This window comes from Nycticebus coucang, chromosome 3 (genome assembly GCF_027406575.1).
Source record: "Nycticebus coucang isolate mNycCou1 chromosome 3, mNycCou1.pri, whole genome shotgun sequence".
In the NCBI taxonomy this organism is placed as follows: Eukaryota; Metazoa; Chordata; class Mammalia; order Primates; family Lorisidae; genus Nycticebus; species Nycticebus coucang.
Window position 1 is genome coordinate 129,622,809 of NC_069782.1, and position 26,957 is coordinate 129,649,765.

A 26,957-nucleotide genomic window follows, 5' to 3' on the forward strand; every position below is an offset into this window, starting at 1 on the left:
CTTAGTTTCCCCTGAGGGAAGGAGGTAGTATCTCACCTTTGGGTGAAGACCCCATACATTGAGACCTTCACTCTTCCCTAACACCTTGGCTCTGGTCTGTAACCAGAAGATGGGCCTCTGATATCTCTGCATATCTCCACTGCTAGCCTCTCTTAAGGGCCTAGTATGTAGTGGCCAATACCCTGCGGAGAAGGGGTACCTGCAGAGCCATGGGGGATAAAGCCTGGGGGCATTTTGCCCAGGACTCTGCCAGCCGCTCCACACTCCCCGAGCACACATAACACAGTCTGGCTTCAGAGGTTAGTGCCCTGCTGCCCTCCTGCTCCGTGCGAGTTCCCAGTATGTCTGCAGAGAGAAGAAAACTTCATTTCATTTCAAGAAAACTTCATGGCACAGCTGTTCTTTTCCTGTTTGGAAAGGTGGAGGACACTGAGCTGTGGGACAAGTAGCTAGAATGGCTTTAAGACAACACTGAGGTTCACCCTGTTCTACAATTGAAGGGCAAAGCGCTTGCCTCATGATGTGACAAGGCAAAGTAAAACAGAACAATAAATGATCCTCATCAAAAGCATGAATGTATGCTGCAATCTCTGCACACTGGCTGAGCCAGGCTGCAGCCCTGACCCACAAGGCCTGGCCTCCTCAAGCTCAGGCTGCTCCTCTATCTCCTGCCTGTAAGTGTCCCCTGATTCCAGGCTGGAGCCACACCTACCACAGAGCTCAGGGAATCTCTCTGGGCCTGAGTATGTCAGCAGCAAGGCCAGTGCCTCTCTCCAGTTCTTCAGGCTACAGGCACACACCATGTCCTTCCAATTCTTTTGCACAACACAGGCCAGAAGCTATAATGGGCAGAGAGGGAAGAAGGCCATCAGCTGCCAGCCAGGATGGGCGGTAGAAGTCACACATAGGCTTCCTGTTAGACCGGTGAGTAGGGGCTCTTGGTGAAGTATGGGAAGTTAGAGGAGAGAAACAGGCAGATACTCCCTGACAAGGTCCCAGTAATTCCCTCTCTTCTCTTGTACAACAGACAGTTACCGGGGAGATTTTGCTTTTTCTCTTGGCCAGGTAGTGCTTCTGGGTTGCTTCAGCATATCTGTTCCCACAACTTGGGCCAGGATGATAGCATCAGCAAAGTGCTCTTCCTTTAGACACAGCTCCACAGCAGGGCCCAGTTCCCCAAGCAAGAGAGCCTGGCTCAGGAGTCCATCAGCATCTGTAGGGGAGGCAGCCCCTCCACATTAGCCTGCCCTCAGACTCTAGCTTCCTGTCCCCTGAAGGGCTCACAGCACACCCCTGAATCTCTCTATCACCCAGCCTGCCTTGCTCCAAAAACAATCCTCAAGTATCATTCCTTGGCAATAAAGTCCCAAGGGTGCCCAGGTCTAGTAGTAACTAAAGATAGGACTCAAGGCAGGGAGGTAACTCAGGTACCAGCATCTCAAGTGTGATATGTGTGTGTGTGTGTGTGTTTTTAAGAGACAGAATCTCATTTTATTGCCCTCGGTAGAGTGCTGTGCCGTCACAGCTCACAGCAACCTCCTACTCCTAGGCTTAGGCAATTCTCTTACCTCAGCCTCCTGATTAGCTGGGACTATAGGCGTCCATCAGAATGCCTGGCTATTTTTTTTTGTTGCAGTTTGGCTGGGGCTGGGTTCGAACCCACCACCCTTGGTATAAGTGCCACAGGTGCTGCCCAGTGTGATGTGTTCTTGATCACTCTGGGCAGAGTCACATTGCTTTGAGTAAGGAGACAAGGATAGGAAAAAAGCTCTTGGTACAAGGACTTCCATAGGAAGGACCCGTACATCAAAATCTCCAACCAGATAAGGTTCTAACTAGTAAGAGACCCACCCAGCACTTGAGATAGTGGAAAGGGAGATAAGAAAGGAATGTCTTATCCTTTGGCAAACTTTGGGCCCACCTACTCCCAAGCAGAGTTTTTCTTGCTTAGGATCAGGGTACCTTCTGTGATGGGGATCTCCCATGGAGTCATGTTTTGAGGGACCAGCTCATCAAAGAAGGCTGAGGAAGCAGAGGCTTCCTCTGTGGTGTGTTTGGAGGCCTGCACAAGGAAAGACAGAGGACTTACTTAGGAAATAAACAGAAGACAGGCAGAGAGCTGGCTCTCTGAGAGCACTGCTATTTTGCCTTTAGTGCATATAACTGAAAGAATAACCAGGTAAAGTTTAGGAAGGGCCCTAGTTCATGGTTAAGATGAAGATCCACTTCCAGCTCAAAAGCTTATGGACTCTGTGTCTCACTCTGGTTCCATGAGTGTGGAGTATGAAGATTTCAGCAGAAGCTGAGCATTTACTGAGAGCAAGTGAGGGGCCAGGAAGGGGAAAACACCCTGAAGGCAAGTCTCCTATGCTACCTAGGTAAAGCTGAGTGGGCTCCTAACACACCTGGCTGTAGAAGGCCTGTTGTCTGTTACTGTTGAGGTCATTTCCCTTGGACTGAGGGCTCTCACCCAGCCCCAGGTCACTCTTCAACAATGTGGCCACCTGCAGAGAAAGATTTATGAGGACCACTCTTTCAGCATGAAGTCAAACAAGCATTGCATGCTCTACTCACTTCCACACCCCACCAACTGGAATCCCAAGATCCCTGATTTATTTTCCTGAGAAAAAGCCTAACTCCAGGAGGAAAAATGCTCATATATGCAATAACTAAACCCTGGAAGAGGTATTCTGGAATGGGTTTATTCTGGCATAATTCTCTTATTTTCTGCAACAAGTACATGTTTATGATATAAAAAGCAGCTTACCTTATTCTGAAGCTCATCTTTACTGTATCCTAAAAGCTTTAGGAATTTAATCTTGGAGTCTTGTTCTAAGGTCACCTAAGAAACCACAGAACACAGAAAAGTCTCCATGAAATGAACACAAATAACCCCTGTCATGCACCAAGCTGGCTATCTGTGCCAGTATATCCTCAGATAGAGTTCTTCATCTTACCAGAAGTGCCCTCAGCAGTACAATGCCACCACTCCTTTTCCTCCCCAGATAGGATTTATTGCTGGGTGTGGGCAGTGTTAACATAACCCCATACCCCTTCTGCATGAGAATTTGACATTACTAGGATTCTGCAAGAATAAAATGTCAGATATTTCTAGACAACATTGTTTGTGATTGGCAAATTGCATTTGGACTGGAACTATGTAAACTAAATAATTTATGTGGATACCACACTATGCATTTCCCTAATTGCAATGATTCTTATAATTGGACAGATTTCTTGCATGGATTCTGGAAAGTATGTTTTTGCAGCTGGCACAAGAGATACTGGCTTTTGTGGGTAAAAAGCTTCTAGGTCAAGGCAACTTACACACCTGCTGATGTATATATCTCATATCCTTGCCCCTGAGCTGTCTTGTGAGTTGCTGAAGAGAACTCTAGATTGCTGCATGGACTACTGAAAGGACCCCCATGCAAGAGGACTGCCTGATGCTGGCCTATGGTGGTCCCTGGCCTATATCCTTCTGAGGAGACCAATGCCAAGTGTAGCCTACAGTAGCCTGTGAGTCTGAATGTTTGATTGAGAAGACCCCAGTAGAAGATGCATGGATAAAATAAAGTTAGCTTCCTACTTCCTGTCCCAAACACTGAGGAGCAAGCCTTACTGAGAGAATTCATGGTGCAGGGTGGAATAAATCAAGGCCTAGGCCAGCCAACCAAGATCAGAGGTAACTATCCCAAATACTGAGGAGCAAACCTTACCTCTAATCTTGGTTAGCTGGCCTAGGCCTTGATTTATTCCACCCTGAACCATGAATTCTCACCACGATCTTTCTCTCAGTGTCTCTGGGCACTCTGCTCCTTTGTGCTCTTGGAAATGTTCATCTATGCTCGACTCCAGGAACCATCAGGAAGGACAGCTCTTGGGTGGCTTTTAAAACAGATTCCCTCTCTCCTATAGGTACTACTGTCTCCTCGTTCAGCAGTGTGAAGGCTGAACTCCTGACCACGCCCTCTATTCTCTTTCCCACCTCACCATTCTTGGATATATCTGGAGATTGTATCCTGCTTATAACAGGAGCATCTTTTCTTTCTTTCTTTTCTTTTCTTTTTTTGATAGAGTTTTGCTCTATCATCCAGGCTAGAGTGCCACGTCAGCCTAGCTCTCAGCAACCTCCAACTCCTGGGCTCAAGCAATCTTCCTGCTTCAGCCTCAGGAGTATCTGAGATTATAGGCACCCACCACATTAGCCCTGGCTAATTTTTCTATTTTTAGTAGAGATGGGGGTCTCACTTTGCCTAGAGCCTGGTTTTGAACTCCTGAGCTCAAGTGATCCTCCCACCACAGCCTCCCTGAGTGCTAGGATTACAAATGTGAGCCACTGTGACTAGCCAGAAGCATCATTTCTTTCTCTTTTCTTTCCTCATCTTTCTTAATTTCATTCTATAGTCCATCATCTTTCTCAAATCTTTTTCTCTTTCCCATCTTCCCAATGTCTGCCTTCATAAAGCTTTGCCATGTCTAAAGCTCAGACTCCAAGTCCCTCTCACCCCGAGACGAGGCCTATCCTCTTTCTGCATTCTTCTCTATATTCCCAGAGATTTGGATAATCCTCGCACTGCCCAACCAGTCAGCTCCTTCCCTCTCTTTCTTCAGATCTCTCACTTGTTCTTACCTATGACAAGTATAGCACTCCTTCTGATGTCATATGCAATTTGAAATTAAATTAGAACTAGAACTGAATTCATGCCTCTGGAGTACAGTGACCCACCACAAGGATTTTCCTTGGGCTACTTAAAACAAACTTAAAGCCTTCTTAAGACAATGTGTCCTTCAACTAATCTTCCCCTCTCTTCTGCTTCTCTTTCTTTCCTTTTTTCCCATCACCTTAACTGCCCTTTGGCAGCCTTCACCTAGAACCCCTGTAATCTGAGGCACACTGTGGTTGTGCCTTTCCTGGAGCTGACAGAGACTGTAGTTCAGGCTTTGGGGAAATACCTCTGAGCAGCCAGCCTTTAGGCTCCCTACCTTTAGGAACTGCCATAGCATCTTTTCACTTTGCAGTGAAGCTTGCTGGCTCTTGCTTTGACAATAATTCAGGAGACTTCCAGATCTCAGTGCCTCTTGTAGCTCAGCTGACCGCATCAGGAATTCAGATTCTGTAGTGACTTGACTGATGAAGACTAGGTTGGGGCACGGCGGTGGCATATGATGGGCAGGAGAGCTGGGGAGGCCAAAGGTAATCAGCTTCCCTCCAAACTGGTGAGGAAAAGCAAGAAGGGGAAACACCAAGTCAGGATCACAGGGGAGGGTATCTCCTGGTCATCCCTAGCATAGGAAATCAGTAAAAGAGTTCTTGGGGGTAGAATAAGATCAGGAATTGAATATCAAATGTGCTCTCATACTAAGGCCACTTCCGCACTGTTAACACCATCACCTTAAACCTCCACCACATTGTACTTGCCTTCTGCTCACCCATCCTGGTACCACGATTCTCCCAGTTACCTGGACTAAACACCTCAGCATTTTCAAAGTCTTTGTGCCCACTATAGCCAGGCAACAAAATCTCTTCGTTTCTTGTTCACTGTCTGTCACGCAGGTCTCCTCCATCACATTCCCAATGCTAGTACACATAGATTACTAGAATTGTTCACAAGCCTTCTGTTTTTTCCCCTCTAATCCAAGCCTTAGACTACCATTCTATTGCTGTACCACCCTGTTGCTACTAAGGAGCTTGTAATGGTGTCACAAAGCTTAAGCTCCTCTGCCTGCAGTGCACAAACCCCACAAAATCCAGGCCAAATTGATCCTTCCCAGCATCTGTCTCTCCCTGCTCATCTACAGAATGCCTGGTGCATTCCCGCTTCTGTACCTTTGCCCAGAATACCACCTCCACCTGGATCATCCTACTCACCGAATTAGATACTTTATACAAAGCACCTGGCACAAAATAGGAGTTTGGAACAGCTCCTCTTACGCTAGCAGTTTGCAACCTTGGCTGCACATTAAACCACCTGGAGAGATATCCAGTGTCACCAGGTCACACCCCAACCAAAAAAATCAGAAGCTCCAGGGGTGGGATAAGGCATCAGTGTTTTTAGAAATTCTTCAGGTCATTCCCATATGTAGCCAAGGTTGACAACTTCTGCTTTACATCCCTAACTATTGACTATTTCTTTTCCTAATGTCTACCTCCTTAATGAACTCCCCCAGTTACAATTCATTTTCTTAACTCCTACAGTGCAAAATCAATACCACAGCTCAGTGCTAAACAAAACTACTTTAACTTTTGAGTTGTATAGTACTTGACAGTTTTACAAAGTGTTTATATATATTCTCATTTGAAGTTCATGTCAATTCACTAACTTAAGCGGGACAGGCATAACTATCACTGTTTTATAGTTAAGAACATTCAAGTCCTGCAAGGTTAAATGAGTTGCTCAAGGTTACCAACTAACAAATGACAGAGCTATGATAAAAATTCAAGGCTCTCAATATCAGAATTCTTCACCTCCCTACCTTAAAAAATTTTTTTTGCTTAAGCTCACTGATGTTTTTGAGTGTGTTTAATCTTACTGCCCTAATATAAATGTTGGCTTTGAAAATTGAACTGCTACTCTTACACATCTCTTCTCAATTCAAATCTAATATTTCCACTTACTTTACAGCAGTGGTTCTCAACCTGTGGGTCGCAACCCACAGGAACTGTATTAAAGGGCCGCGGCATTAGGAAGGTTGAGAACCACTGCTTTACAGCATTGTGCTAGGTGCTTCAGGGTCCTGCTATTCAAAGTGCTGGTCCTCAAACCAGCAACAAGGGGATCACCCAGGAGCTTGTTGGAAAATCAGAATCTTGGACCCCCACCCCAGACTGAAAGAACCAGAAACTGAATTTTAGTAAGATTCCCAAGTGATCTGCATGCACATTAGAGTTGAGACATACTGCTTTGGAGATATAAAAATGAATAAGACACTTCCCTATTCTTAAGGAATCTGTTACTTAGTAAGGTCTCCAGACATGCTACTAGATAACTTTAGTGCAGTTAGAATGTATCATTACGTGGGTATAAATCTGTGGAATTGTAGAAGGAGGTTAATTTTGACTAGGGTTAAAGACAGACATCAAGGAGGCAGTGCTATTTAAGTGGGAGGCCTTGAAAGACTTCAGTAGGATTCAGTGGGCCCAGGGAAAAAGCTGAAGGGTGGGGCACAAGCAGAGGCAGGAAAATTGAGGAATTACTCACAGAAGGAGGAGTCACATGTGACTGGAGCATAGGGAACATTCGAGAATGAGATGGGAATGAAAACTGGAAAGGTTAAGTGGTAACCCGTATATGTTTAGCCTGAGTCTACAACAGTGGTTTTCAACCTGTGGGTTGCGACCCCTTTGTAACAATGAAAATACATCCTGCATATCAGATACTTACATTACAATTCATAACAGCAAAATTACAGTTATGAAGTAGCAATGAAAATAATTTTATGGTTGGGGGTCACCACAACATGAGGAACTGTATTAAAGGGTCGTAGCATTAGGAGGCATTAGAATGGTTGAGAACCACTGGTCTACAAGGTAATGGAGATTTAAAGGTTTTGGGCAGAGGAATGACAGGATGAAATCTCTGTTTTCTTCCCTTCTTTGTATTCCTTACTACCAGTCCAGACATGTGAGAGTTAGAGAAGACTCAAGTAGAATCTCAAGTAGGCTGTTCTTCAGCCAGACTCCCATATTCCAGGGGATGGGGATAGGACTTCAAAACAGCAGGTTCTGATAAAGCCTACTACATTCTAAGAGAAGTCTAAGACAATCAATTCCTTTTCAGGACTGGCACTGCAAACAGGGTGTAGAATGGGTGAAAGGGTGAAAGGGGAGCTATAGCAACTCTCTGCTGGAGAGGCAAAGAGGAACCTGATCTGAGACACACATAGTAGGATTAAATCTCCTAGAGAACTTAGCTTCATGCTGGGCACACGGCAGTCTTCACAAACATACATACACACCAATTACACCTATATACTCATTACACTTACAGCACATGAAACGCCTACAGGCCTTCTAATCCATTTGGGAGGTTTTTTCAGGGGAGGTATCAGTGATGCTTGGGCCATCTGCTCTGGCACCTGCAATGGTGGGAGAGGCTGGCCTTTGCTGATGGAAAAGAAGACCTAGGGGGAAAAAAAGACATCTGCATTATCAGCCCGATGTGGCAACTTAGCTAAGAACTCTACAAACTCCATTTTAGGAGGAATCCTTGAGATACCCAATTTGGCCTAGAAAGGCCAGACTCCCATATTCCAGGGGATGGGGATAGGACTCCCAAACAGTAGCTTCTGATAAAGCCTACTACATTCAAAGTCTACAATGGAATGTGGCACAACATGGATCTATAAGAGAGAGAGAAAACACAATTCATATTCTGGAAATAATGGTCCCATCATAGAGGTCCACTGTTCTGAAATGCTACAGGAATAACCAGTAATAAAAACCGAGGTGAAGGTCTCCATTGTCCTGTGGCAGAAACTAACACTCCCCAGGAAGATGAGCACTGGAGTGAAGATTCAGCCCTCTCTAACTCATATCCCTGGTCTCCCAGTCTCTAATAGTCCCCATTTCTTCTCTGGCCATATGTCCTCCTCTCTTCCCACAAATAGAGACAGCCCCTTCCCTCTATCATTCTCCACCAAGCCCTTCAAACCTTGTCAGCCTGTCTCATGTGCTGGACTTCCCAGTTCCTACCCATCACAGAGTACAAACTGATCCAGCCATCAAAGGAAGCAGAAGAGAACACTGGAGGGTCCCGAGGGCACCACTGCACATCAAAGCACCAGCTGCTCTGTGGGTAGTTTATATACCACCTAATATGAGGGAACACAATCATCAGGGACTATAAAGTCAAAAAAACCCAAAACTCATGGCTGCAGCTGGAATTCTTCTGCCTTCTCAACTCCTATCCCAGCACGCCCATAGAAGTGTCAGCCTACCTCACTGTTCTCCAGGTTCCAGCACAAGACCTGGTTGTCCCTGGCACTACTAAGTAGCAGTTCAGCATTAGCCTGGCTCCAAGACACTGACAAGATCCCCCTAAAAAGGGAAAGAAAGGGGAACTAACATTTGTCAAATAACTACTAGGAACAGGGTGCCTTACATGGCGTAGGATAAATCTCAGCCTTATAAAATGAGTGGTCTGATTTCATTTTATGAATGAGGAAAATGAGGCTTTAAAAAATTAAGTAACTTTCAGACAGTTGCACAGCCAGAACCCGAGTCACACCCCAGAGCCTATGCACTATGCACTGCACTGCTCTGCCTCCCACAGATCTCTGCAGGACGGCCTGCTTCTTTTCACTCATCAGAAGGTAGGGACGATGAGTCGGTATGAATCATGCAAACACTCATTCCTATGAGTGCTTTTAGCCTAGGAGGGGAGTGAAGACCTTAACCCTGAAAAGTCTCCAAGGACATATAAAGGCAACATGGGCTTTTGGTTATAAAGAATAGATTGTGGCGCCATTCCCTCTGCTGTGGGCAAGAGCTAAGGCTTCAGAGGCAGGCCTGTTTACAGGACACAGGGGAGTCAAGCTGTTTTTATTAAGGAGAAGTCTCAAAGGAGGCAAGTTCATCACCTAAATACATGAACATTATCCTCAGATCAGAGCCTGGGGACTCTTCCCAGAGGACTAAACACTGGCTCCAACATTTCTCATAATCCCATCCCACTCCCATGTCTGGGAGTTAGATGGAATCTCAGGCTCTTTGCCATAATTTTAGGGTCCAAAGGAACTGTTTTTGGTGAGGACTGGAACTAGTAATGGGTGACTATATATTCACTGGAATGACTTTAAAGTCAGGGAGGATGTTGGTAGCTAAAGCAAGGCATTTATTGCCTCCTACCCAGGTCCCACTGTTCCTCCAAGGATGTGGATGGGGTTGGAGATGCTACCTGCTGTGGCTCTCTAGCACCTTGAGGGGTGAGGAGGCAAAGCACAAGTCCCACAGCTGAATCACCGGAAGAAGATCATCTTCTGAGCATAGTACTAACTGGGTGGCTATGTCTGGGTGCCAGGCCAGGCCTGAGCAATGCATCTGTGAACAAAGCAGATCCCAATGGATGGTGTAACCCGACTCTTCTGGTTATGAACTTTCTTTGCCCAGATGGAATGGAACCACTCCAAGGACAGGTTTTGTGCCTCTTCTATGTGACAGGGAACATCATCACCATTAGAGAGTAAGTGATGCTCATGAATAAGGAATGGTAGAAACCTCCTGATCAGATCTTTTAACTTCTCTAAATTTTCTTTCTCAGTAAGAAATTTGCTAAGTGGCTGAATCCACATATCTAACTGCTAAAAGCAGAACCCTAGCTTGGGACAGAGCGGCTCCAACTGCTGGGCAGGAGAGAGAAGCCAGAGCCCGAGCCTGTGTTCTGGCCCCTATCACTCACCCTGTTGCTGTGATCACTGACTTTGATGATAGGCTCATTCTTCCTGAGATCCCACACAACTGCCTTGCCACTGGGATGAGCAGAAGACAGAATGTGTTGGACTTGCCGGTTCCAAGCGGTGCCTTGATGTCCTCTGGGGGCTGCTAAGGCAGGATTGGGGAGGGAGAATGACAACTTGTCACCCCCTAGACCTAGTGACATCTTTTTTTATTCCACAGACTAACATCTTCCCCTCTTCTCCCAATCACCCAAAGCAAGCCAAAGCAAGCCCAAGAGGAGATAGACATGAGGTCACCCAAACTAAGACAGTTTTAGGTTGCTGGGAGTTGAATTTTCCAGGGAAGATCCTTTAGGGTACAAGTATGGAAGCAGAGGGGAAGGCAGGTACCCTTGGATTTTACCCCTACGCTAGAGTTCTCCTTAGAGGGTAGAGTCAGGATTGTGTCTAGGACAGAGAGGGAGAGAAGGAAGAAGGTAAGAGAAGAAGGGAACTGTAGCCACCTAAGAGAGAGGGAAGCAGAAAGAAAAACCACAAGATGCTATCAAATTTATACTTAGCTTAGTTACCTCATTATACTATAAGCATAAGAGCAAAAAGACAGGCCCATTTACAGACTGACAGATAGGCACACTCAGACACAGAAGGTACACCAGACCCTGACTGCGTGGGAGAGCCGCCATGTGCAAAGAGAACAAAGCCAATACACTGCTGTCCTTTTCTGGAGACCTGCTCTTGCTTCCTCTCTTCCCAACCCCGGCAAAGCTACACTGTGATAAACAGCACTCCCATTCTTTCTCTCAGTGCCTTTTGCTCTTCCCAGCTTTCACCTCCCTCTCAGAGACTCCTAGAACAGGCAATGACCCATTCTTCTCAGGAGGAATGACCACAAGCCAAGCACCCCACTCTCCAAACCCAGCTCTGGTCCGGCTGGTGGCATGTTAGTCTGTGGAGCTTTATTGCCCTCCAGTGGTAAAGCCTGAAATCGCTTGTGCTCTGGCTGTGTCCAGAACTCAAAGCTTCACCTGGGGGATAATTAGCTGCACACTCTAAGCAGCAGCTGGGCGGGGCTTGAGGCGACTGCTCACCTGTGATTTGGATCCTGGAGTCATTGGCACGCTCAGGTTATTCAAATCCCAAATGAAGATTTCAGAGTCACTGGCCCCTGAGGCCAGGAGGTTGCCCTGTATGAATAAAGAGTGTTTGGAGACACACCATCCCAGGAAGAGCTGAAAGCACAAAAGGGGGAAAGAAGCCCCCATTTAGGGCTATCAAAAGCCTCCCAAGTCACAGCCTAGAAAGGGTTCAGAGTTACAGACTGGAGGCACAGTGAATGCTTCCACTCAGACCTGTTGCTCCAAGGCTTGGCCATGTTTGACCAACTGAAATGTAGTACCTGGAAAGAATTAAAGTCGAGGGCTCTGACAGCCCCCATGTGCTTCTGTTTCTGGGCAATCACAGGCTCCTTCCCCGAAGACAGGATGTGGGTCACATTGTATAGAGTAAGCATGCCATTGTCCCCACCGCCTGCAATAACCCCAGAGCCTTACAGAAGCCCATTGCCAAAGCTCCCCCAGATCAGCTTGTGAAACGTATAAAGAGGAGGAATTGGCATCACCACCAACGTAAGTCCACATCAGTAAGCAGAGGATGGGCACCTTTATCAGCCTCTGCCATCATGCAGGCATCCCCACCCCTAGATAAGACCTGCATCCATTTCCCAGACAGAAAGGAGGTCTCTTTTGCCCAGTTCTGCTCTTTTTCTGAAAAATTATTTTATCTTTGTTACACTAGAAGCAAAGAAGCTACTGTCTTTGAGTGATGTGAAAGTATATATATATATATATATATATATATGTTTATATTGGGGCTATTTAGGTCCTACGATAAGTATTTCAAATAGATTACTTCACTTAATCCTCACAACTCAAATCATCAGGTAATATTATAACAACAACTTACATTTACTGAATACTCACTATGTACCAGACACTGTTTTAAGTGCTTAACATGTATTAGCTGATTTAATACTTAACTCTATGAGATATTACTATTTTCTCCATTTTCAATACAGGAAACTGAGTCACAATGAAGTTATAAAGCATTGGTACAGAGCTAGCAACTTTACACCCATTTTACAGCTAGGAAGTGGCAGAGGCAAGGTTCGAAGGCCCATCTTATTCCAGAGCTCATAAAATACTGCCTCCTAGTTTGAGGAAGATCCAAACTCTTCTGTAACTGATTAGAAGCAGTCTCTCTAGATCAGGGGTCCTCAAACTTTTTGAACAGGGGGCCAGTTCACTGTCCCTCAGACTGTTGGAGGGCCGGACTATAGTGCAAAAAAAAAAAACAAAACTATGAACAAATTCCTATGCACACTGCGCATATCTTATTTTAAAGTGAAAAAACAAAATGGGAACAAATACAATCACACCGCCCCATGTGGCCCATGGGCCAGAGTTTGAGGACTCCTGCTCTAGACCAATAATAGCTGTCCCCTCTTCATTTTCAAACTGGAAGTGAGAAAAAAAACCCAAGGACTTTCTACCTTATGTCTCTCCCTTGTGGCTGGCCCACTGGAGCTGCCACATGGCTGCAACAGATCAGCCATAGAGACATGAAAGGATAAACACCCCGTTTGGGAAACAATTTTCTGGCCTTCTGCAGATGCTTCTAATAAGATACTGCCAGTGTCTTTCACAGAAGAAAAAGATGGATGCTGGATCCCCTGCCCAGACAAGTCCAGGTCCTCTGCAAAGCCCCTAGTGAAGTCATGTGAATCCCTGAAGCCTAATAGATGGTCTGTCTCCCACTTGATAGATGCTAGCCAAGCACATGTCCACAACACTTCAGAAAAGCTGGACTTCATACCAAACGATGTTATAAGATCACTCAGCAATGAAATCCTCCCATACTCTGGAACAGTGAGCAAAGAAATTGAGTGGAGTGACAAGGCAGGAATTTGTTTGGCCAGTCACTGGACCACAGCCAGCCTGTTAGAAGCAAAGAGCAGAGCACTAGTTCAGACTAGGTCAGCATCTGAAGCAAAACAGCAGAGCTGACACAATGCTAGCTAGGAGGCTACTGTGAGAAAGGCTGTTTTCTAAGGTCACACTGATCTTAATATGGCAGAAGAATGCCTTCCGTTCTGCCTCAAGAGGCTCCCCTGTCATCCGGGGACTGGAGCTCAGTGAGGGGAAAGCGCATGTCAACAGAATAGCCACAGAAGCCCATAGTAGGACACGCAGGAACCAGAGGAGGTATGGCCAATGAAAAAATTCACATAGGAATGGAGATGATGCAGTGACCCCAGTAAGGTCACAGCATTTAGACCAGAGTAAAGGGTTCCTGAGATCTCCAGGGGGAGTCACCAAAGAGTTGAAGAAGAGTGCAGTTACTTCAGAGAGGCAGAAATGCAGCACACAGGGTGTGACAGAACAATTTTCCTCTGTTTGCATGTAGAAAGCACATTTCTGTTGTTAACCATCTTACTAGTGAGGGTGAAGCTGGCACCCAAATAGGTTGTGATATAGATCAAGCTAAGCATGAAAGGAGACTTGATCCATCAGTGTGAAGTTGGGGTCAAGGAGTGTCAATCATCTGTACTATGCAAATAGAGAACAAGAGATAGGGGTGTGTGTGTGTGTGTGTGTGTGTAAGGGGGAAAGGAATGTGGAGAAAGGGGAGAAAATATGACAAAATGTTACCTAATGACTCTAAGTGAAGGTCATGTGACTGTTCCTTGTACTATTTGGCAACTTCCCTGTAAGTTTGAATTTAAAAAACAAAAAGTTAGAAAACAAAAAAAAGATGACCTTCAGCCTGAAAATAGTGACTGAGAAGTTTAAGGAGAAGGTATAAGAAGAAGAGTTTCTGTAGGAAGGTGGGAACATTTAAAACAGAATACAGATGGAATTCTCTGCTAAAGGTTCTCTCTATGGCTGGGAAGGATGGAGACTATATGGCATCAAGAATGAAAGGTGGCACCTAAATATATAGGTTCTTTGATTCCCGTCAGACCCTCTGAAGTGAAATTTCCAGAGACAGACCCTCAGAACTTACATTTTTAAAAAGAACTCCCAGGTAATTCTAACAAGCAGCAAGGGCTGAGAACCACTCTACTACATAACATCAGATTGCACATCTGCTTAGACCACTAGAGGAAGAAGCTGAGTTTCATGGATAGAACCAGCCCTGACAACCAGCTCATGGCTATCCTTTGGGTAAAATGAAAAAGGCAAGGCAGAAAAGAATAAACTGAGGCCTGTGAGATCAGGATGCTACAACAGCTAAGCTCATCTGAGACAAAGCTTTTGCACCTTCCCATTAAACAGATATGCTGTATAAATTCTTCCATGATTTATTCACTTTTTTTGTTTTGGATTTGCTTAGTAAGGTTTCTTGTGAAAAACCCCAACCTTATATTAGTGAACTAAAGTGAAAAAGATTTTGTCCACATCCAGGCCAAAATAGCGTGGAAAATCCAAATCTCCTTAAAAGGAAAACAGAGTGATAAAGGGAATACTCCAAGCTGGAGAATGAATGGAGCAATGGCTGCTCGAGAGGCAAGCTGCTTTTCTGAATGCCTACTATGCAATGAACTGCTATGTATCTACTATGAATCCTGCATTTACAGTAGAAGTTGAACCATGTGCCTGAGAGGACAATAAATGGCAGAGTTGGGATTTTCACCCAGGTCTATCCCACAACAAAGCCCAGATTCTCTCTTCTCTCTTGATGCCCCTTGAAAAAAAGGCAAGTCTTGAGAATAGGAAAAATAAGAGAAGTACACAAAATGATTATTGTTCCAGTTAGTGTTCTCTCTTACATAGGCACGCAAAGACAGATCACAGAGCTCTTAGATAAAGGTAGGATGACAGAAGAGAGATTCCTCACTTTCTCCATGCTACTAAGGATGGGTCTTACAGAGATTATGGTGGCCAGAGATCTAGAAACTCAGTGTAAACAGAAGGTGAATTATGGCAAATCACACCTTGGCCCATTGACCTATTAGCTCATTCAATCACGGCAGCTATGTCTTCAGTCAATGACATAGTATATTATTCTCCCAGAAACCTTTCTTTTCGAGTGAAATTCAACTGACAAACCAAACACTGTTTGCTTCAGTGCACATGCTAATTCATATTGATTTTGACTGCATCCAGTGGCATTTATCCATGCATTCTCTTCAGTCTATTTATAGTTTGAGGCTGTCCCTTATCTATAACCAAACCAGCATTTCAGAGCATTTCTCTTTCAGTCCTATAATCATACCAGAGTTTTAGAATATTTCTCTCAGTCCAGTGTTTCTACATATTTCTCTGATGTATTATGCACTGAGGATGAGGCACAGGTTTTGTGAAAAGGGCAGGCAAAGGGGGCGGTGCCTGTGGCTAAAGGAGTAGGGTGCTGGCCTTATATACCCGGGGTGGCAGGTTCAAGCCCGGCCCCCTGGCCCAAAACTGCAAAAAAAAAAAAAAAAAAGCGGGGGGTAAGATTTTGAAAAGTATATGTTTAGTAAATAATGAAGAGACAGGGGAAGGGGCCTGGAAAAAAAGGAAAAGGGAAGAAGAGACTGAACATAGATCTGACTTTGGGTCTCAGCAATTTTTCTGAAGTCATCTTGTATAACCTCTTCTTTATACCTGTGAGTGAGAAAACCTAAGACAATTGATTTAACTTGCGGAAAGTCACAAAGCTGTCAGTATTATAATCAAGGCTTCAGCCCAACACAACTGTACTTTCCACTATACCATGCAGAAATGACATAGAAAAGAAAAGAAAGAGGAAAGCATAAAACAAAGGATAAGTAGTCTCTTGATCATCTCATCTTGGTCAACAGTTTATGATACTGACTTTGGAGTAGGTGACCTAACCCAGACTGGAACAGAAAGGAGTGTCTTAGACCTTGAGACATCTGATAATTTCTTCAGAAAGGTCTAACAGGACTGTGTCAAAGGTAATCCCGTGGGGGTTGAGGTCTTTGGGTATAAGACTTAATCTTCACACACAGTTACAGAGGTAGGAAAAGAAGACATGAAATACTATCAATAGTGTTAACTGACCAGGTGTGGTGGACACATTTGTAATCTTGGCACTCTGGGGGGCTGAGGCAGGAGGATCCCTTGAGCTCAGAAGTGTAAGACAAGCCTGAGCAAGAGTGAGACCCTGTCTCTACTAAAAATAAAAAAAAAAATAACCAGATGTTGTGGTGGGCACTCGTAGTTCCAGTTACTCAGGAGGCTGAGAAAGGAGGATTGCTTGAACTCAGGAGTTTGAGGTTGAGCACTCTAGCCTGGGCAACAGAGTGAGACTCTGTCTCAGAAAAACAATTATGTTAACTGTACTATTTATTTTGATTACTAGACCAAAATTCTGCTGAGTGGAGCAGGGGTATGAGGTAAAATTCATGACCCTCAAATTAAAACTAACAGATAGTTCCCCTTGAAAAGCTCTTAAGGTACTACTAATTATAATTAACTGAAGTGTTAAATATGAAGGTTCAGTCTGGTAATACACAAGTTTCTAATATCACTCATTTATTCAACAAGTATTAAACATAATGCCGGGCATTGTTCTCGGTACTGGAGATAGACCAATGAATGAAAGATTTAAAATCTCTGCCCACCTGGATTTTAGAATTCAGTTTCAAGGCTCAGTGCCTGGAGCTCAGTGGCTAGGATACCGGCCACATACACTGGGGCTGGCAGGTTTGAACCCAGCCCGGGCCTGCCAAATAACAATGACAACTACAACCAAAAAATAGCCAGGTGTTGTGGCAGGTGGCTATAGTCCCAGCTACTTGGGAGGATGAGGCAAGAGAATCGCTTAAGCCCAAGAATTTGAGGTTGCTATGAGCTGTGATGCCACGGTACTCTACCAAGGGCAATATAGTGAGACTCTGTCTCAAAAAAAAAAAAAAAAAAAATTCAGTTTCAAGGTTTTTTAAACAATTATATTGACCAGGCATAGTGACTCATCCCTGTAACCCTAGCACTGTGGGAGGCTGAGGAAGAAAGATTGCTTGAGCTTAGGAGTTTGAGACCAGCCTGAGCAAGAGTGAGACCCTGTCTCTACTAAAAATAAAAAATAAAAAAAATTATCTGGGTGTTGTGGTGGGTGCCATAGTCCCAGATACTTGGGAGGCTGAGGCAGGAGGATAGCTTGTGCCCAGGAGTTTGAGGTTGCTGTGAGCTAGGCTGATGTCATGGCACTCTAGCCTGGGTGATAGAGTGAGAATCTGTCTCAAAAAAAAAATTATATTAAAAAAATTATATTGCATCTTTTTTAGGCATACTTAGCCCTAAGAAGCTACTACTTACCAAAGCTGTAGCTTGGCTTATTGAGGATAAGAGCCCTTGTTCACTGCCCTCTGCCCTATCTCCATGAGTATTAATATCCTTAAATTAGCTCTCCCCTTTCAAGGGCCCTTTCTGAAATACTTGCTCAGGGGTTAAGAATATCTCATCATTATTGGTAAATTCTCAAGTGCCTCTCTTTCAAAGGGTACAGGTATGGGAAATACAAAGAGATGTTAAAAATTGCAAATAAGAGCTCCTGTCATAAAATGATGTAGGAGCTCAAGAAAGGGCAAATGATAACTAACTTGCACTATTAGGTCAGACCCTGAAAGGACAGAAGAAAGTACCTCTACCTAAATATTTCAACTAATCTCTTGGATGAAGAAATGCACAGGAGTTTGTCAATCATTACGAGGAAAGTTGCCTTCTAGAGCAGTAATCTCTAAAGTAGAGTGGGCAAGATAATTCACCAGGCTGTAAGAAAAGTATTTATAGTAATCTAAAAATTACAGAAATTACACTTTATCAATGGTGTAGCAATAAGCATATATTATTTATAGTTAATATATAACTTGAGTATAAAGAATATTCACTTTTTTTTCTGATGGTATAAAAATTTGGAAACCTGGGCATTGTAGCGGCTGCCTGTAGTCCCAGCTACTCAGGAGGCTGAGGTAAGAGATTCATTCACTTGAACTCAAGAGTTTGAGGTTGCTGTGAGCTATGACGCTATAGCATTCTACTGAGGGTGACAAAGTGAGAATGACTCCAAAAAAACAAAAATATTTTGGAAACCACTGCTAGAGACTTGAAGCCCCACTTTCACAAAACCTTCAAAAGAACAGTAGAATAATGGAAAGAGGATATGCACTGGACTCCAGACTTAAATCCTAGCTTCTCAGAGTTTCAGTTCCCTCCTATGTAAAATGGAAACAATGGTACTTATCACTTAGGCTTATTTTGAGGAATAAACCTGCGTGCCCCTAGCACAGTGTCTGGCATGAATATATGTGCTCAGTGAATGACAGTACATAGGCCTGTAAGCCTTCCAAAGCCATGAAATCCATGAGAACCAATCAGTGCCTAATAGCAATGAGGAGAGGATCATTTGTTCTTTTCTTTGTTGACAGACGAGGGTGATATTGTGTAAGGTTGTTAATTTCACAAAAGCCAAAGAAGGAAGGGGCCAACATCTCTGAGTTCAAAGACAGAGCAGGCACACGTGGGTCCAGGCTTGTGCGAGGCATCTCTATCACATGCATTCTGCCTGAACTACTGCTGTTCCTGCTGACCAGAAAGCTGGGGGTGGTTGTTTTTAAAATCCTTTTGCAAAATAAGCCCCGAGTTAACTTCTCTCCAACTTGGCAAAGCTCCTTCTCTCTCCACTTGTCTCCTTATAAGCCTCAAAGATGCACTACTCCCAGGATTCCTCATCAGAATCTGCCCTGCATACCATCAATAATTCAGACATAGTACCTGCTGGAGGCAGAAAGGGCTCCCTTGCATTTCAAGTCCAGAGAAGGGCCCCTGAAATCAACTTGGAAGATTTCCAATGTGCCATTTGTGCTAAAGGAGGCATCTAGCTGCTGGGCAGATGTTCCTAGGCACAAGAAAAGTCAAGAAGAGGCAGCACATGAACAATATATACGCAGGGATTTAAGGGATAAAAGAGGAAGAGCAAAGGACTGGGTACACTCTTTCTCAAAAGGTAATTCCAAAGAAAGCAAGAAAGCATGAGGTGCCTAGACTTGAGCCAAAGTCCAAAGCTGCCCTCAAGTACACAAAAACATCGAATATCCCCTTGCTTATGCTATAAGCCAACCCCACCTTTCCATGGTCTGAAAGCTTTTTCTGATAGTAAAGAATTCTTGATACTGGATTTCCCCTCAGCCTACGTACTTCCAGTGAGTCCTAATCCACGGTATCACCATACCTGTGGCCAGATACACTGGGTACTGGCTGGCTGGGATCCACACTTGGACAGCTGGCCGCTCAAGTTCCTTTAGCTTCATGGTCTGTCCTGTAAGTGGCAGAAAATTGGCATGGCCCTCAGCCCACTGAAAATAGAAACCAGCAAGCAAAATAGCCAGATCCAGTGAACATGTATGGACATGAGATCTTGTCCATCACGAGATGGGACATTTCAGGGCAACACAGGGTACAAATACATGGCTATCCGCAGATCTAAGGACGGTTCATTTACCCAATTACTGAAATCTAGTGCTTTAAATCCCCGAAGATATTCAACCACACTGGTTGTCACAGGCCCAATGGTGATAACTATCAGACAAATAATGTCCTAGTGATTTTTGTCCATTTCTTGGCCTTAAACATCACCCATGTGCTGATGACTTTCAAATGTATATCATCAATACAAATCTCTCCTCTGAGGTTTTTTTTTTTTTTTTTTTAGAGACAGAGTCTCACTTTGTTGCCCTTGGTAGTGATGTCACTGCTCACAGCAACCTCTAACTTCTAGGCTTAGGCGATTCTCTTGCTTTAGCCTCCCGAGTAGCTGCAACTAGAGGCACCCACCACAACACCCAGCTATTTTTTATTGCAGTCTAGCTGGGGCTGGGTTTGAACCCATCACCCTCAGTTTATGGGGCTGGCGCTCTACCCACTGAACCATAGGCACTGCCCTCTCCTCTGAGTTTTAAGTTCTTATGTACAATCATTAATCAATATGTACACTTGGATATAGCAAAGATACATAAGCAATCTGTCTATAATAGAATTCTCTATTCTACTATGTCTTCCCTGCAAATCTTATTCTTCCTCCAATTTTCTTTGTCTTGGTGAATGGTATCACTATCCACCCAACTGTTCAACGCAGAAACATGAATCACCCCCTTGATCCCGCCCCCATTTCTTTAGACAGAGTCTCACTCGGTCACTTAGATAAGAGTGCCATGGCACCTTAGCTCACAGCTCAAACTCTTGGGCTCAAGAGATCCTCTTATCTCAGCCTCCCAAGTAGGTGGGACTGTAGTCACTTACCACAATGCCTGGCTAGTTTTTCTATTTTTAGTAGAAATGGGATCTCGTTCTTGCTCAGGGTAGTCTCAGACTCCTGAGCTCAGGAGGTCCACCTGACTCCACCTGCCTCGGCCTCCCAGAGTGCTAGGATTACAGGTGTGAACCACCACCCCTGGCCCCTAGTCCCCTTCTAATCTATCATTTAGTCTTCCTGATTTTACCCCCCAAATGCACCTTAGTCTGTCTACTTTTTGCCATCTTCACTGCCACCAGCCTTTTTGAAGATAGTGGCATCTCTCACCTGAATTATTATAATTGTTTCCTTATGAGTTGTCTTTATGCTATTCATGTCATTACCCAATTTATTCTCTACACAGAAGCAGGAATGAATTTCTAAAATAAAAAAATAGGATTTTGGCATTCGATGCTTAAAATCTTTCAATGATTTTATCATACAGAATTAAATTCAAACACCTTAGCCTACTACTTTAGCTTCATCTTTTGCCACTTCCCCTCTTATTCATTGTGCAACAGCCATACTAGCCCATATTCACTTCCTGACTTTTTCCTACCTTCAAGCCTTTGCAAATGCTATTACCTATACTTTGAATGTTCACCCCCATCACTCTCAGCATGACTGTCTCCTTATCACATCTTTTGAGGCTCAGCTTCTTACCTCCTTAAAGAGGTATACCACCCGATCAAAATCAGGCTGAATTTTTTTCTTCCTAGTAATTTATAATTATACATTTATTTACATTTATATTGTTGGTCTCTTCCACTAATATGTAAGCTCCATGAGAGTATGTCTGCTTTTTTCACCATGTTATAACTGGTACCCAGAAAATGCTCATTAAATATTTGTTAAATTCATTCAGAGATCCATTTCAACTCTGTGCAGTTTCCAATCTAGTTGTAATGCATATTCAAGGTCCCAGACCAAAAGGCTAGCAGAAAAGTGGAAAGGTTTTTTTTGTTTGTTTGTTTGTTTTTAATTATGCTGAACCTCAAGGAGAAAACCTAGGTCCTAACTTAGGATTTAACTCTGACCTGCCTGAACAAGCCACAGTCAAATCAGTCTCACCTAAAAACCAGGAGATAGTATTTTTTTTTTTCTTTTGAGACAGGGTCTCATTATGTCACCCTTGGTAGAGCGCTATGGAGTCACAGCTCACAGCAACCTAAAACTCTTAGGCTTAAGCGATTCTCTTGCCTCAGCCTCCCAAGTAGCTGGGACTACAGGTACCCGCCACAATGCCCGGCTATTTTTTGTTGCAGTTGTCATTGCTATTTAGCAAGCTGGAGCCTGGTTCAACCCCGCCAGCCTCATTGTATGTGGCCGGTTCCCTACCCACTGAGCTATGGGCGCCACCCAGGAGATAGTATTTTTTTTTTTTTTTTGTAGAGACAGAGTCTCACTGTACCGCCCTCCGGTAGAGTGCCGTGGCGTCACACGGCTCACAGCAACCTCTAACTCTTGGGCTTATGCGATTCTCTTGCCTCAGCCTCCCGAGCAGCTGGGACTACAGGCGCCCACCACAACGCCCGGCTATTTTTTTGTTGTTGTTGCAGTTTGGCCAGGGCCGGGTTTGAACCCGCCACCCTCGGTATATGGGGCCGGCGCCCTACTCACTGAGCCACAGGCGCCGTATTTTTAATGAGATATGAACAGTGTAGGTACAGAAAGTAACAGGACACTGAGTAAAACAAACGCGGCAAGATAAGGGGAGCCACATCACAGAACGTTAGGTAAGAAAAGTGAGACGTGTAGAACATGTGCAGAGAAAATACGGAAGCAAGCAAAGTAAATAAAAGGGATATTGCATAAGAGGACATATTGTAACCATAACAAGATAAGGGTAGCTACAACTAACGTAACAAACATAACAGAAACAACACAAGGCACATTATGCATTACAATTTGCCCCCCACTCCCATGAGCTTTGGATGCTGCAACACATCAAGGTTACATCACGTCAACTGAAAAACCGGCCAGGCTCACACCTGTAATCTTAGCACTCTGGGAGGCCAAGGTGGGAGGACTGCTTGAACTCAGGAGTTGGAGACCTGTCTGAGCAAGAGCAAGACTCTTTGTTTACTAAAAATAGAAAAATTAGCCTAGCATAGGGCGCCGGCCCCATATGCCGAGGGTGGCGGGTTCAAACCCAGCCCTGGCCAAACTGCAACAAAAAAATAGCCGGGCGTTGTGGCGGGCGCCTGTAGTCTCAGCTGCTCGGGAGGCTGAGGCAAGAGAATCACGTAAGCCCAAGAGTTAGAGGTTGCTGTGAGCCGTGTGACGCCACGGCACTCTACCAGAGGGCGGTACAGTGAGACTCTGTCTCTACAAAAAAAAAAAAAAAAAAAAAGAAATTAGCCTAGCATAGTGGAATACCCCTGTAGTCCCAGATACTTGGGAGGCTGAGGCATAGGGATCGCTAATAAAAAAAAAAGAGGGAGGGGTGGTTCTCTGGGCTTGGTGGCTCATGTCTGTAATGCAAGCATTCTGGGAGGCAGAGGAGAGTTCTTTGACACCAACCTGAATATGACCAAACCTCATCTCTACTAAAAATAAAAAAACTAGCCAGGTGTGGTGGCATGACTATAGTCCCAGCTACCCAGGAGGCTGAGGCAAGAAAGTTTAAGGTTGCTGATTAAGCCAAGATTCCGAGGGAACTTCTAACACTTGTGGATTTATGAAGTATGCGCTGATCAGCTGCACACTATACTATACGGTCACCAGTGCCACCTGCTGGTCACAGCTGTTTTCATGTTTTTGGGCAAAGATACCCTAAGAACGAAAAGTAGAAATGGCAATTAGCAACTATGCCTTTGATGTGCATATCTCATTTAACTCTCTCAAAGGATCTAAGATAAATTGTATTAATAATATCCCTATTTTACGAAAAAGACAACTAGCTAGGGCGGGATGTGAATCCCCAACGGCTTCAAAAGCTCATTGTGCTTTGAGCTCCGAAGTTTATTCTGGTCTAAACTAAACTCCAAAAAATGTTTAAATCGCTGACAATCTAGGAATTGGAGAAATGGGCTCTTAATTCACTTCGTTCAGCGAAGTCTGTTCACAAAAAGGGACCCTGCTGGGGCCAGATTAGCCATGGGGGAGTGGCGAGAAGGGAGAGAGCAAAGACTGTTCAACCAAGAGCAGAACAGATTCTCGCTGCGGAAGAGGGCGCCAGCCAGCCTAGGCAGTCTCTAGGGAGGACGATCAGCGCAGGTCAGCACAGATTCTCTACCGCCATCGCCAAGGCGCGCGCACCAAAGTCGGCAGTGACCGGCCCTTCCACCAAGCCGAAATGCAGCGACTCAGGGTGGGCTTTGCTCCAGGTGCGCGCTCAAGACAGGTGGGAGCCGAGGGGGCAGCACTGAAAAGAGACCCTTGTCGGGCAAGAGGACTTCTTCCCTACAGGGAGGGGAGAGCTGAGCCTCGCGGAGGCCCCAGAAGGTTCCAGGGCCAGAGCCAGGAGAACGGACTGGACCCTCGGGCGGGACAGACGGGACAGGGTCTCCGCAGCCAGCAACCACTCCCCCCACCCTGGCGCTCTACCGAGGGCGGAGCACACCGGGTCCCCAGCGCAGTTTCTGCGCTCGAGGGCCCCAGACCCGAGGGGAAAACCAACCTGCGCGGAGGGCCCAGGTCAGGGGTCAGGTGGCCGGAGCCCGCCCTGTGAAAAGACTTTTGGGCGCAGCCGGGCGCTGTGGACGGCGGCTGCGGAGGCCCAAAAATAGTTCTGGTCCGGCAGGGGCACAGCTGCTCACGCCTTCCCGGGAGCGCGGAACCCAGGACCCGGACAGACCCACAGAGGTCGTTTTCCAAATTGGATTATAGTTTTTGCTCAGGCTCCCTCACCGACTGCGCAGTCCTGGTGCAGTGAGTCGATTCAGACCAGTAGGTTCTGATGTATTCAACTGGGGAAGGCTCGGAGGCAGCCTTGGAAAAGGGAAAATACTAAGTCAGTTCATAAGCTGTTTATTGAAGCGGGAGAAAACCCGCGATACACCCAGGAGATGTCAGTGGAATCCATTTAGTTCAAAAGGTAAAAACCAATCGAGGTCGTAAAAAAATGACCCTGAGTGACGCACTGGAGCTCGGCAATAACTGGTGCTCAGGAATCGTCGGCTGAACTAAGGGTTACAGGTGTGTGGAGTATGAGACTACCGTAAGCCAGGGGCTTCCTGGACAATTTCAGGAACATGAGACAGGAGGAAAGGGCCGAACTGGCAAAAGGGCGCCCTGCTGTTTTCTATACCGAAAAATGAAAGTGACTGTGGTTGGCGGTAGGGGATGGTGTTTTCTATACCCCAAAATAAAAGTGACTGTGGCTGGAGGTCGGAGGTGGAGTCTGGAGGTCTAGAGGCGGATTGTGGACTGTCAATTCAATTCAGCAGATAAATGAAAGTTTGAGAATTACAGGAAAGGATGCAATAAGGTAAAGGTTGTATTTTGAGCCTAACCTCATAGAACCTCTTGGAACAGAGCTGGAGAAAGGGACTCAAATTAGGAGACTAATAGAGCCACCCAGGTAGCAGGTGATGAAAGCTTGAATAAATACTACTGGTGACAATTGTAAAAGAGAACCTGAGAGGTTCTTGTGACTGATAAAGGTTAAGGATATTGGGCTTTGGAAACCAAGAAACTACAAAAACAATGGTGCTGTTTTAATAGAGCTAGAAAACTTGAGGAGAGGTTCTCTATAGAGGGATATATGTGAAATAGGGTTATCAGTCTGTTGCCTATGCCAGAAGTTGATGGTGTCATCATAGCTAACTCCTAGGCACAGGTGATCCTCTTGCATTAGCCTTTCAAGTAGCTGGAATTATAAGCCCATGCTATCACGTCTAACTTATTTTTGTACTTTTTGTAGTGACAAGCATCTTGCTTTGTTACCCAGGCTAGTCTCAAACTCCCTTCTCAGTGTCCTGAGGTGCTATGATTATAGGTGTGAGCCACTGTGCTCAGCTGAGATCGAATGTATCTCTTAATGTTGAAAGAATTAAGGCACTTCCAAATATAAACGGTCTGTAGGCAGGTGAAGATTTTGGATCTAAGTTGATTCAAAACTTCCACTTAATTAATTCTGCTACATTCCTGATATACCTCTAAAGATGGGGAGCCAGATATTATGATGGGGCACAGCTCATTGCAAACTCCACTGTTCCTTTCTAGTGGACTTGGGAGTTTTGAAGCTAGACTGAAGAGTTTAGCACAGATAATGCCTGGCCACTCTGTCTACTCAACACTACAATTATTCCTTGAACTTCTAAGCACAACAGTGAGTGAGACCTGAAAAAAAGTAAAACAGTTGAAAATTAAATCTTTGGTAACACCTAGAATTAAAAGAATGAGGTACAAGTGTTACAGAATATTCCAGAAGAAATGTGAACCAGAGGCATAATGTCACATGTCAAGTAGGACATGATTAAAAAAAAAGAAAATGCATTATTTTCTCAACTCACAGATCTCTTAATAATTCTTTTCAGGGCAGCATCTGTGGCTCAAAGGAGTAGGGCGCCGGCCCCATATGCCGGAGGTGGCAGGTTCAAACCCAGCCCTGGCCAAAAACTGCAAAAAAAAAAAAAAAAATTCTTTTCACCTTGTTTTATAACTGTCAGTCTCCTCTTCTAGGTAACTACTTGAAGGCAATTATTTTGTCTTGTTCAGTTTTGTACCCCCAGGGCCTATCAGTGTCTAATATATATTAATCCTAGAGATGTTTGTTAAATGCTATAGAGAAAGGAGGCAGATTTAAAAGTCTCTTTCAGTGCACAGAAAACCACTAAAAGACCCCATAGCTAACGTGAATGAACTTGCTTCTATAGGTCCAATTAAATGTATGCTATTTTTATGGGACAGGTTTTCAGGCAGTATGACTGTAATTTAAGAAAATGTCCCAAAAGGACACACAAAAAATGAGTTGGTTCACTTAAAAACAGATGCATTAAGATAGACTTTATATATATATTTTTGAGACAGAGCCTCAAGCTGTCGCCCTGGGATCACAGCTCACACAACCTCCAACTCCTGGGCATAAGCGATTCTCTTGCCTCAGCCTCCCAAGTAGCTGGGACTACAGGCACCTGCCACAACGCCCAGCTATTTTTGTTGTTGTTGCAGTTGTCATTATTGTTTGGCAGGCCCGGGCTGGATTCGAACCTGCCAGCTCTGGGGTATTTGACTGGCGCCTTACCCGCTTGAGCTACAGGCGCCGAGCCTAAGATAGGCTTTAAAAAACATGGTTTTCCTCTTCTAAGGGTACTCTATAA

At 44.7% G+C, this 26,957-nt stretch overlaps 1 protein-coding gene across 1 annotated transcript in view; it reads right to left on the minus strand.

Annotated features, from left to right (window-relative positions):
• The window catches only part of SEC31B (SEC31 homolog B, COPII coat complex component), a 29,922-nt gene extending 6,454 nt beyond the window's left edge, over positions 1-23,468 (minus strand). Inside the window, 20 exon segments of the mRNA XM_053582945.1 lie at positions 200-345; positions 713-839; positions 1,036-1,082; positions 1,085-1,213; positions 1,963-2,062; positions 2,406-2,504; positions 2,768-2,842; positions 4,987-5,217; positions 7,990-8,124; positions 8,655-8,796; positions 8,798-8,814; positions 8,941-9,040; positions 9,900-10,042; positions 10,401-10,519; positions 10,522-10,543; positions 11,487-11,582; positions 11,795-11,990; positions 19,176-19,299; positions 19,633-19,719; positions 23,410-23,468. Of these exon segments, the coding sequence (XP_053438920.1) occupies positions 200-345; positions 713-839; positions 1,036-1,082; positions 1,085-1,213; positions 1,963-2,062; positions 2,406-2,504; positions 2,768-2,842; positions 4,987-5,217; positions 7,990-8,124; positions 8,655-8,796; positions 8,798-8,814; positions 8,941-9,040; positions 9,900-10,042; positions 10,401-10,519; positions 10,522-10,543; positions 11,487-11,582; positions 11,795-11,990; positions 19,176-19,299; positions 19,633-19,711 (2,127 nt within the window). The 5' untranslated portion in view covers positions 19,712-19,719; positions 23,410-23,468.
• Between the last annotated feature and the right edge of the window lie 3,489 nt (positions 23,469-26,957).